The sequence below is a fragment of the Balaenoptera ricei genome, chromosome 17 (assembly GCF_028023285.1).
Source record: "Balaenoptera ricei isolate mBalRic1 chromosome 17, mBalRic1.hap2, whole genome shotgun sequence".
NCBI classification, from domain to species: domain Eukaryota; kingdom Metazoa; phylum Chordata; class Mammalia; order Artiodactyla; family Balaenopteridae; genus Balaenoptera; species Balaenoptera ricei.
The window spans coordinates 38,038,535-38,051,303 of record NC_082655.1 but is presented as its reverse complement, the minus strand read 5'-3'; the positions used below and the strand labels follow the sequence as shown (position 1 = coordinate 38,051,303).

General features: G+C 38.6%; 1 protein-coding gene and 2 pseudogenes across 1 annotated transcript in view; 1 reads left to right on the top strand and 2 right to left on the bottom strand.

The window, feature by feature from the left end:
* Positions 1–12,769, bottom strand: part of STK3 (serine/threonine kinase 3) — a 315,279-nt gene that overhangs the window by 215,585 nt on the left and 86,925 nt on the right. The window contains exons 5-6 of the mRNA XM_059901561.1: positions 12,432–12,596; positions 11,742–11,909 (exon numbers count right to left, since the gene is read on the bottom strand). Of these exons, the coding sequence (XP_059757544.1) occupies positions 11,742–11,909; positions 12,432–12,596 (333 nt within the window). The remainder of the gene's footprint in view (positions 1–11,741; positions 11,910–12,431; positions 12,597–12,769) is intronic.
* LOC132352021 (coiled-coil domain-containing protein 127-like) lies at positions 1,175–1,983 on the top strand (annotated as a pseudogene).
* Positions 5,333–6,218, bottom strand: LOC132352077 (cell division cycle-associated protein 3-like; annotated as a pseudogene).

The following is a 12,769-nucleotide window of genomic DNA, read 5'->3' as shown; positions in this document are numbered from 1 at the left end:
ACAGAAAATTAATAAGGAAACACAAGCTTTAAATGACACAATAGACCAGATAGATTTAATTGATATTTATAGGACATTCCACCCAAAACCAGCAGATTACACTTTCTTCTCAAGTGCACAGGGAACATTCTCCAGGACAGATCACAGCTTGGGTCACAAATCAAGCCTCAGTAAATTTAAGAAAACTGAAATCATATCAAGCATCTTTTCTGACCACAATGCGGTGAGATTAGAAATCCATTACGAGCAAAAACGTAAAAAACACAAACACATGGAGGCTAAAAAATACTAAATAATCAAGAGATTACTGAAGAAATCAAAGAAGAAATCAAAAAACACCTAGAGACAGATGACAATGAAAACACGATGATCCAAAACCTATGGGATGCAGCAAAAGCAGTTCTAAGAGGGAAGTTTATAGCTATACAAGCCTACCTCAAGAAACAAGAAAAATCTCAAATAAACAATCTAACCTTACACCTAAAGGAACTAGAGAAAGAAGAAGAAACAAAACCCAGAGTTAGCAGAAGGAAAGAAATCATAAAGATCAGAGCAGAAATAAATGAAATAGAAACAAAGAAAACAATAGCAAGGATCAATAAAACTAAAAGCTGTTCTTTGAGAAGATAAACAAAATTGATAAACCATTAGCCAGACTCACCAGGAAAAAGAGGGAGAGAACTTAAATCAATAAAATGAGAAATGAAAAAGGAGAAGTTACAACAGACACTACAGAAACACAAAACATCCTAAGAGACTACTACAAGCAACTCTATGCCAATAAAATGGACAACCTGGAAGAAATGGACAAATTCTTAGAAAGGTATAACCTTCCAAGACTGAACCAGGAAGAAATAGAAAATATGAACAGACCAATCACAAGTAATGAAATTGAAACTGTGATTAAAAATCTTCCAACAAACAAAAGTCCAGGACCAGATGGCTTCACAGGTGAATTCTATCAAACATTTAGAGAAGAGCTAACACCCATCCTTCTCAAACTCTTCCAAAAAATTGCAGAGGAAGGAACACTCCCAAACTCATTCCATGAGGCCACCATCACCCTGATACCAAAACCTGACAAAGATACTACAAAAAAAGAAAATTACAGACCAATATCACTGATGAATATAGATGCAAAAATCCTCAACAAAATGTTAGCAAACAGGGGCACAGGGGCCGCGACTTCCCGGCCGGAGGTGTATCTCCATGAATAACTTAAATGACCCCCCAAATTGGAATATCCGGCCCAGTTCCAGGGCTGATGGGGGTGATGGAAGCAGATGGAATTATGCCCTGTTGGTTCCAATGCTGGGATTGGCTGCTTTTCGTGGGATTTGGTCTAGGGAGTCCCGAAAGGAAATAGAAAAAGAGAGGGAAGCATACCATCAGAGAAGAGCTGCCTTCCAGCGGGACCGCGAAGCCAAGTACCATGCCACGATCTCAGAAAGTCGGCGGGCCGTGGCACAGTTGTCCCTGGAACTTGAAAAGGAACAAAACAGAATGACTAGCTACGGAGAAGCCCTCATCTCTCAGGAGTGCAAGATGGTAGAAGAGAAGAAGCTTCTGGAACAGGAGCGGGCTCGGGTCCTGCAGGAGAAGGGGCAGCCCTTGCGGAGTGCATACCTGAGCTGCCTGGACAAGGAGGAGGACTGGCAACGGAGAGCCAGGCTTCTGCTGAGAGAGTTCGAGGACGCTCTCACAGAAAGACAGAGCATCTACTGCAGTCTGGTTCTCCCTCGCCACAAGCAGCTGGAGATCGAGAAGAGCTTGCTGGTCCGAGCGTCCACTGACCCAGTTGCTGCTGACCTAGAGATGGCGGCTGGCCTGACATATTCAAGCACGACACGTACTGTGGTGACGTCTGGAATACCAACAAGCGCCACAATGGGTGGCTTATGTGGCTGTATCTCAGATATTGGGAACTAATGGTCGAACTGAAGAAGTTTAAGAACGTGGAGAGAGCCATACTGGAAAAGTAAGACAGGAGTGAATGGCTCAGCGTCAGACCGGTGTGTGTTCTGGGTTACCCGATGTTTTCCTTCTGCCAGCGCTCCCCGTGTTGTGGCCACACATGCACACAGCCACCTTTCAGCAGTGGCCTTCTACTCCCGCCACCCTCTGAGCTCTCTGTCCCCCTCAGCGGCTAAGGACGCAGTTTCTCAGGAGCATTTTTTAAGCTGTCAATATTTTATTAAGCGGAACAGTATAACCTCATAGCTTTAGGGAAAAACTGTTTCTAAGAATGTGAAATATAATATTCATCCTTACTATAAGTCATTTTTTTGTCTGTTTTTATCACTCCCTAAATTCTTTTTTCTCCTCAAATTATTTTTCTCTCTCCTAAAATTACAGTTATAAGTTGTCAGGTAGTGGATAGGACTGCCTAATAGATGAGAAAGGAAGGTAGTGATACTGTCAAGGTTTTGTGGTGTTTTGAAGCTCTTTCCCACCAAAGGGGAAAAAGTGTTTCTTATTTCCAGTTGATACCCTTGTGTGTGTTTATGAGCAATGACATATAATTAAAACACCTCAATTTAAAAGCAAAAAAAAAAAAAAAATGTTAGCCAACAGAATCCAACAACACACTAAAAGGATGATACACCATGATCAAGTAGGATTTATCCCAGGGATGCAAGGATTCTTCAAAATACACAAAGGAATCAATGTGATATACCACATTAACAAATTGAAGAATAAAAACCATACGATCATCTCAATACATGCAGAAAAAGCTTTTGATAAAATTCAACACCCATTTATGATAAAAACTCTCCAGAAAGTGGGCACAGAGGGAAGCTACCTCAACATAATAAAGGCCATATATGACAAACCCACAGCAAACATCATTCTCAATGGTGAAAAACTGAAAGCATTTCCTCTGAGATCAGGAACAAGACAAGGATGTCCACTCTCACCACTATTATTCAACATAGTTTTGGAAGTCCTAGCCAATAAGAGAAGAAAAAGAAATAAAAGGAATATAAATTAGAAAAGAAGAAGTAAAACTGTCACTGTTTGCAGATGACATGATACTATACATAGAGAATCCTAAAGGTGCCTCGAGAAAACTACTAAAGCTAATCAATGAATTTGGTAAAGTTGCAGGATACAAAATTAATGCACAGAAATCTCTTGCATTTCTATACACTAATGATGAAAAATCTGAAAGAGAAATTATGGAAACACTCCCATTTACCACTGCAACAAAAGGAATACAATACCTGGGAATAAACCTACCGAGGGAGACAAAAGACCTGTATGCAGAAAACTATAAGACACTGATGAAAGAAATTAAAGATGATACCAACAGATGGAGAGATATACCATGTTCTTGGATTAGAAGAATCAATATTGTGAAAATGACTATACTACCCAAAGCAATCTACAGATTCAATGCAATCCCTATCAAATTACCAATGGCCTTTTTTATGGAACTAGAACCAAAAATCTTAAAATCTGTACGGAGACACAAAAGACCCCGAATAGCCAAAGCAGTCCTGAGGGAAAATAACGGAGCTGGAGGAATCAGACTCCCTGACTTCAGACTATACTACAAAGCTACAGTGATCAAGACAATATGGTACTGGCACAAAAACAGAAATATAGATCAATGGAACAAGATAGGAAGCCCAGAGATAAAACCACCCACCTATGGTTACCTAATCTATGACAAAGGAGGCAAGGATACACAATGGAGAAAAGACAGTCTCTTCAATAAGTGGTGCTGGGAAAACTGGACAGCTACATGCAAAAGAATGAAATTAGAACACTCCCTAACACCATACACAAAAATAAACTCAAAATGGATTAGAGACCTACAGGTAAGGCCAAACACTATAAAACTCTTAGAGGAAAACATGGGAAGAACACTCTTTGACATAAATCACAGCAAGATCTTTTTTGATCCACCACCTAGAGTAATGAAAATAGAAACAAAAATAAACAAACGGGACATAATGAAACTTAAAAGCTTTTGCACAGCAAAGGAAACCATAAACAAGACAAAAAGGCAACCCTCAGAATGGGAGAAAATATTTGCAAACGAATCAACGGACAAAGGATTAATCTCCAAAATATATAAACAGCTCATGCAGCTCAATATTAAAGAAACAAACAACTCAATCCAAAAATGGGCAGAAGACCTAGATAGACATTTCTCCAAAGAAGACATACAGATGGCCAAGAAGCACATGAAAAGCTGCTCAACATCACTCATTATTAGAGAAATGCAAATCAAAGCTACAATGAGGTAGCACCTCACACCAGTTAGAATGGGCATCATCAGAAAATCTACAAACAACAAATGCTGAAGAGGGTGCGGAGAAAAGGGGACCCTTTTGCACTGTTGGTGGGAATGTAAACTGATACAGCCACTATGGAGAACAGTATGGAGGTTCCTTAAAAAACTAAAAATAGAATTACCATATGATCCAGCAATCCCACTACTGGGCATATACCCTGAGAAAACCATAATTCAAAAAGACACATGCACCCCAATGTTCACTGCAGCACTATTTACAATAGCCAGGTCATGGAAGCAACCTAAATACCCATCGATAGATGAATGGATAAAGAAGATGTGGTACATATATACAATGGAATATTACTCAGCCATAAAAAGGAACGAAATTGGGTCATTTGTAGAGACATGGATGAATCTATAGACTGTCATACAGAGTGAAGTAAGTCAGAAAGAGAAAAACAAATATCGTATATTAACGCACATATGTGGAACCTAGAAAAATGGTACAGATGAACCAGTTTGCAGGGCAGAAATTGAGACACAGATGTAGAGAACAAACGTACGGACACCAAGGGGGGAAAGCGGCAGGGGGGTGTGGTGGTGGTGTGATGAATTGGGTGATTGGGATTGACATGTATTCACTGATGTGTATAAAATGGATGACTAATAAGAACCTGCTGTATATTAAAAAAATACAGTGTAATAATAAAATTAATTAATTCATTAATTTTAAAGTATGAAACGTAAATCATCTTTCAATCATTAATAAACCAATTTAAGTTGTCTCCTGTGAATGCTCCCACACATATACAGAGAAATACTGCCTTTGTCAGTATCCCACATTAAAATCTTAAATAGATGGAGTCTAGCATAATTCTTTTTTTTTTTTTTTAAATCACTTTGTACAATATACAGAAACACATAAGACACAAAGAAAGCTAAGGAAGCTCTCAGTCCCAGAGTTGCTAGTATAGGGGGAGTTGAAGAAAATGAGCCTTTCCAGTCTCCCAGGGAAAGAAGGGGTGAGAGGACACAGAACATCACTGGGCCCCTGGTGGTGAGTCAGGTGCTGGGCCCATGCACAGCCTAGTTCTCTACCAAAGGGAAGTGCCAATTTTCCTTGCCATGGCCCTGGTCTTGCTCCCATGCTCATCCTCCAGTTTTCAGAAGTCGTCCAGTTCCCAGAATGGCCCCTTCCTCTAGTTCCCTAACATTTTCACTCAGGGGAGAAGGCCGCTTACCCTGTCGTGGTGTCAGCGTCCCGGGGAGTTGTCACCCTGCAGGATGGTGAGAGAATGTCTCCCTAGCACCTTGCTGTTTGGTTTCTGTCTGCTGCGCTTAGAACCTGAAGATCAAGGAGTGTCGGGGTCTCTCAAGGGCTTGTCCAAGCCCTGGCTGGCTATAGGGGTCTCTGAGGGATGTCCTGTTTCCTCCTTGGAAAACACCTGCTTGGAAGGGAGTCTCAGTCGGATCCTCAAGGGAAAACTGGGTGCCCAGAGGCAAGTCCAGTTGAGAGGATGAAGGTGTCTCTAGGGGCAGAATAGGTTCTGGGGGAAGACTTAATCTGGGGTCTTCAGTCTCAAATACGTCACTCAGCTGTTTCACCAGTGGGCTTGGGGGCTTTCCGCTGGTCTTCATAGGTGTCCGTGCAATGCCAAGGGTAGGAGAACGGGGATCTGAGTCCTGGGCCTGCTTAGGACCCTCCAGCTGCTCCCCTGCTGGCAGGTTTGGCTGTGGAGAGCTTGCTACCTGGATGGGAGTGCACAGGACACCAGCACTGGGTGAACGCGGGTCTGAAACTCGAGCCAGAAGCTTGTTGTGCAGCGGGCTGCGCTGGAATGACGGGGACGCTCTTGGCTGAGCCCACCTCAACCAGGAGAAATAGGATGGGGCAGGGCCCAGCCCAGGCGAGGAGGGGATGCCGGGCCCCAATTCCACCTCTGCGTACGAAGCAGCTCAATCCTCCTAGCATACTTCTTTATCTAAGCAACACTTAATGGAAATATGTCTCCAACACTGCAATTCATATTCACATAAGTAGTATGTCAGTGAGAAAATGATGATTGCTTCCTCAGTAGTTACCAAACTAATCATGTTTACAGAGGACTTGGCAACACCAACAGCAAGATTTGATTATAAATTAACAGTGGGAATTTGCCTTCCCTCTGAAACCCACGGGGTTACCTCAGCAGACTCAACCAAGAGAAGCTGAGATCTGTTTATTCTGTTTTCCTTGCTTATTCATCTCTTTAAGAATAATAACTCCGACTAGACAGAAATATGTTGAAACTGTCACTGTAATAAACCTTAATCCTCAATTTTGGGGCTGGAATGCCTTGTACTCCCATATGTATTAGGACCACAGGGCAGAACAACTCTAACTTTCAAATAGAGTGAAAAACCACATGTCCTGGAAGTAATACTGAAATTCTCCAATGATCCAATTTGCCCACTCCTGTGGATCCTTGGCTATTTCTGATCTGAAAGTATAGTTAGTAGAATCAAGGTATCACTTAAAATAATCAGGCAGAAAAATGTAGGAAACAGATAGGGAGGAAGAGAGGCAGTATGAAAAGAAAGAAAAGTATGAAAGGGACTGTGTGAGCATTCATGTACACACAATGTTAGGCAACAGGGAACAGTCAAAGGAAGTAAAGGCAGCAGTGGGGAGAGGGGAAAAAGTGAAGATGAGGATAAGTTCAAAGGAGAAAAACAAGTAATGTATGTAATGCCAAAATAATAAAAATCATATAGGCGTATGATCCTTTATAATTTGTAATATACATACATACCTATAATTGAATAAAAGTTGTTACGGTATATGGTCTTACATTCTAAACAACTGAATATATATGCACACTCTCTACACACACACACAGAAAGCTAAATAAGTCTATCATTAGAATGCTAGTTATCACTGGAATGGAAGTTCCAAGAGAACAGGAAACATACTTGCTCTGCTTACCACTACATCCTCAAAGTCTGACTGGGACAGGATAAATGTGCCTAAATATTTGTAGAAGGAAATAAAGAAAAGGGGAAGAGAAGTAAAAGAACATAAGAAGAAAATGCGAGGGTACTTGTCTTTAAAAATCAAACATCCACATTTAGGTGACACTGAGTTTCTCTAACACAAAATAACCAATGTAGGACAGCAGATATATTCTCCAACTGGTCCAAAGGTTGACTTCTTGCCTCCACATTAGAATATGCATTTCTCCTATTTTAACGTTAATTCTAAATCAAAAATATTTTAATATTAATGATTAAATTTTGTATTACTGCTAAAATGGATATGTCCCGTCATAAAAATATACACAATTACATGGCAGGTAAGTTTCAAGAGTGTTATGCTCATCACTGAAGGAATCATTAAAAATTATTTTAAAAAAATAATACCCCAAAAAATTTAAATGCCAATTTACAACTATTAATTATTTACACAAATTCTCCAGCACACATCTATTGCACGAAGCAAAGTAATTTAATAATTAAATACAAATAAGCAATCCTCTACTTGTAGACTAGCAAGTTTGAAATCCATTTTAACTCAAAGACCTCCCAATGGGTTGATTACAAAGGAAGAATTATAAAGGCACTTAGACTGAGTATTAGAACTGGGGTACAAAAACTGACAGGGGATGGCTGGAAGAACAATAAGCAGAGGCAGTAAAAAGTCAAAGGGCTAGGAGACTTCAGCCAGCAAATGCTGGCTGAAAGGCAGACCAAAACTAGAGAAAAGTCAATTAAAATGAGACCAGAAACTCAATAACAACAAAAACAACCCAACTTAAAAATCGGCAAATAACCTGAATAGACATTTCTCCAAGAAAGATATACAAATGGACAATAAGTACATGAAAAGATGCTCAACATCACTAGTTATTAGGGAAATGGAAATCAAAACCATGAGATAACACTTCACTTCCATTAGGATGGCTATTATCAAAAGATAGAAAATGAGTATTGGCAAGAACGTGGAGAAACTGGAATCCCTGTGCATTGCTGGTGGGAATGTAAAATAGCACAATGCTACAAAAAATAGTATGCAGGTTCCTCAAAAACTTAAACATAAAATTACCACATGATCCAGCAATCCCAGCTCTAGGTATATACCCACAGAATTGAAAGCAGACTCTCACAGAGATAAATGTCCATCCATGCTCATAGTAGCATTAGTCACAACAATCAAAAGGTGGAAGCAACCCAAGTGTTCACATACAGATGAACGGTTAAACAAAATGTGGTACATACATAGAATGGAATATTATTCAACCTTAAAAAAAGGAATGAATTCTGATATATGCTACAACAATGAATGAACCTTGAAAACATTATACTAAGTGAAAGAAGCCAGACACAAAAGAACAAATATTGTATGATTCTACTTATCTGAGATGCTTAGAATAGTCAAATTCATAGAGACAGAAAGTAGAACTGTGGTTATGAGGTGCTGGGGGGAGGGGATAATGAAGAGTTATTGTTTAATGTGTACAGAGTTTTAGTTTGGGATGATAACAATTTCTGTAGTAGACAGTGTGATGTGAATGTACTTAATGCCACTGAATTGTATACTTAAAAATGGTTAAAATGGTATATTTTATGTTATGTGTATTTTACCACAATAAAAAAAAAATTGAGAAAAGAAAGAAAAGGAGATACGTCCTGAAATTAGTCATTACTGATCTTAAACGATATACAATTTGAAAAAAGAGAACAGATTATAGAGGATATAGTGGGTTGAAAAGCAGCCCCCAAAAGATATGTCTACATCCTAATCCCCAGAACCTTTGAATGGGACCTCATTTGAAATAAAAAAAAAATCTTTGCAGGAAGAGATCATCCTGGATTATTGGAGTGGGCCCTAAATCCAATGACGAGTGTCCTTTTGAGAGAAAGGCAGAGGGAAATTTGAGACAGACAGAAGAGGAAAATACACAGACACATAGAGGAGAAGGTTAATGTGAAGATGCAGGCAGACACTGAAGTGATGCAGCTACAATCCAAGGAATGCCAAGGATTTCTGGCAGCCAGCCACCAAAAGCTGGAAGAGGCAAAAAATGGAGTCTCCTTTAGAGCCTCTAGAAGGAGTGCTGCCTTGTCAACACCTTCATTTCAAATTTCTGGCCTCCAGAATTGTAAGAGAATAAATTTCTATTGTTTTAAGCCACCAAATGTGCGGTAATTTGTTATGACAGCCCTAGGAAATTACCATAGGGGGTAAAAAGATAAAATGAAAAGTAAGAAAGTAGACTTCATGAGCACAGAACATGTCATTCAAGCCAAAATTTAACTATGTAAAGCGGGAGAAAAAGGGGATCGTGGGCTTCACCCCTAAGTCGCGATTTCTGGCCATACGATGTCTGAGGGCGAAGTGCTGAAGCCCCCCACCAGGTCAGGGCAGGAGTATGGCTGGTGCATCCTCCTGACCAGCGTCTCTAGGAACTGGCACAGCACCCCAACAGGGACACCGAGACATCAGACCACAGAGAAAGGCTGCACCCTGCTATATCAAGCTTTACAAGAGAAGTCGCCATCCAAGACATTCCCATCAAGACATTTTAATTCTGTGAATTAACACTCCCATACCCCTTTGTCCACTCCCAGACAAAATGAAGATACCTGTCCTCTGCCCCCCATGTTAAATGCTTGTGAGTGATCTTCCAATAGGCAGTGGCATGCGCACACACTAAGATGGGCCAGGTGTCTACCCAGTCACGTACAGTAGGAACTGGGAGATGGAAGATGTGTAAGTATGCCGTGTATGGGTATTACTTAACTGGCACCCCTAACCAAGCCAAGTCTTCCAGAATTTCTCAAGTTGATTTTACTATTAATTGGGCAGGAAGGAGGTCCTGGATTCTTTTTTATTTTTTTTAATTAAAAAAAATGGTTGACTCAGTTTTCAATTCTTAGACATGGATATATATTTTTTTGTATGTCTTTTTTTTTTTTTTTTTAAAGAAATCATGTTGGATTAGGAGTATACTTGGTTGTAGAAGAGTAGTGTCATGTAATTTGCGATGAGGGAAGCTACTGAGTGTGTTTTACTTTTTAAATCCTTTACTACCTGCTAGAGAAACCACCTCATGGTCAAACTTAATATGTGGAACTATTTGGTTGGAAGAAATGAGATTTATACTGGAGGAAGCAGAACAGTAATAATCTAAGTCCTGGGTTAAATCCCAGCTCTGGCACTTAGCTAGGCTGTCTTGGATAGTTTAGCTAACCTCACTAACTCAAACTCAAATACATCTAGTTTGAGGATCACCCTAAAAACATTCTAACTAAAAGTACAAAAGATATTTAATAATTAGAAAAGAAATGAGAATTTGTGTTGTTGATTTTATGCTGACCTTGTTATATTTCATTTTAGTATTTTCAAACAATTCATGCTATTTTTGTTTCACTTTAGCAAGAGGAATTTATACGTACAAGGAAGATGATACATACTCTACTATATACAATTATATTCCTCAAAGAATTATCTTTCTTTAAGTGGCAGGAAGATTTTTAAATATTTCAGAATAGTACACTGTTACCTACACTTTAAATTCAATCCACAATAGCATTGTAATATCAGATATAATTCTAATTTATTCTTCTTCAAATATTCTAAAATGTTGCATTCTTTTTCCTCCCATCCGTTTACTTCACACATTTCTCCAATCACCCTGAAACCATCTTCTCTTCTCTTCTTCACACACACATACTCTCTCTCCTTCCCCCAACTCTTTTCTCCCTTCATTCCTATATCCTTTCTTCTTGAATTGAATACAGCCACTAGAGGGCAATAAGTTTACAAAGATAAATGTACTTATCTATAATGAATTGAGATTCACATAGTAATAAATTTTAAAACTATTATCATCACAAACCATAAAGCATTGGTAATTAGACTTGAATATGCAAGGTATGCATTTAAAACTCTAAAATTTATCCTAGAAAAGGAGTTCATAGAAGCGTATAATAATGTTCAAAAAAGAAATTCCATTTTCTCACTAAGCACTAAAAAGGTACGCCTAATTCACTTACACATAGCAATATTAGAAATCAGGATTTTTTTTTTTTTTAACATTAGCCAGACCAGAGAAGGAAAAACCAAGAAACAAAAACACAAAAAGGTACAATATGCAGGGGAGGGTAGAAAAGAAGCGATATCTTCCAAGCCTCCCACTACTACATTCAGAATACGATGAACTGAATAATGTAGTGGGGTTTACCAACGCTTTCTTCTATTAAAATTATGGGGAAATTTAACAGGTACACTTTTGGGGGAGAAAAACAGCGACCGCAGAGAGAAATACAGACTTCACTTCTTTTCTCCCAATTAAGGATACGAGGCGGGAAAGAAGTTAACAAACAGTCACTAATCCCTGACAGATAATTTCACTATTTTTGCACAGAACCCAAATTCAAATGAACTTTTTTACTCTATATTTATTTCCACTGACATTACAAAACGGCAACACTTTTAACACTGACATATTCTTACCCTCATTGGATGTATATCAGCATAAGGAGGTTTTCCTTCCGCCATCTCTATAGAAGTAATGCCAAGGGACCAGATGTCAGCCACACAGTTATAGCCTATTTCTTGAATTACCTCAGGAGCCATCCAAAACGGAGTTCCTATCACAGTATTGCGTTTTGCCATTGTATCCTGCAAAAGCATTACACAGACGTAAATATTACTACAAAAACACTAAGGAAATGTATTTGCCAACATACTCTTTAAACTACATATGTGAAACCCTCAAATACTACAGGTTATATCTGAAACTGACTGTTTTCCTAAAATTTCAACTAGTTGTGACATGACATACTTAGAAACTTTGAATTCTGAAATAACCAAGAGTCCACAAGTAACTTATCTCCACTACCTTCATTAAAGACAGTCATTAAAGATAGTACTATAAAAATAAAAGCTACGGAAATGAACAAATGTAGCTTTCCTTTCTGAATATTTAAGCATTTTGATGACAATATATATTTTCATTTTCAATCAATGTCTCTTAAATTGTAAATAAAAGTAATAAATAATATGTAAATAATGGCTCCTTCTCCCTGATAATAATGAAGATATGCATTTCTTTCCATAACCCCCAAAAGATATTATCAAAGTTTAGTCATACTCAAACCTGGACATATAAACCAAAAGTGTTTCCAAAAGTATTACACTTACTGTTAACTGACCAGCAACTCCAAAATCTGCCAATTTTGCATGTCCTTCTGTATTGAGGAGAATATTTCCAGCTTTTATATCTCTGTGTATTTTTCTCATAAAGTGTAAATATTCTAGTCCTTTCAAAGTAGATTTAAGAATAGTTGCAATTTCATCTTCTGTTAACTGGAAAGAAATATTTTAAAAACTCAACTGAAATGCCATGTTAGATAAATTCTTACAAGAGAGCACTGTTAACAAGCACTTCTTTCTAAAGATCATTAGCCTCTAGGAAAAGGCTAAAAGGTAAAGTACTGAGAACTTCTGATGAAAGAAAATGTCATCATTCAATTTCTCCT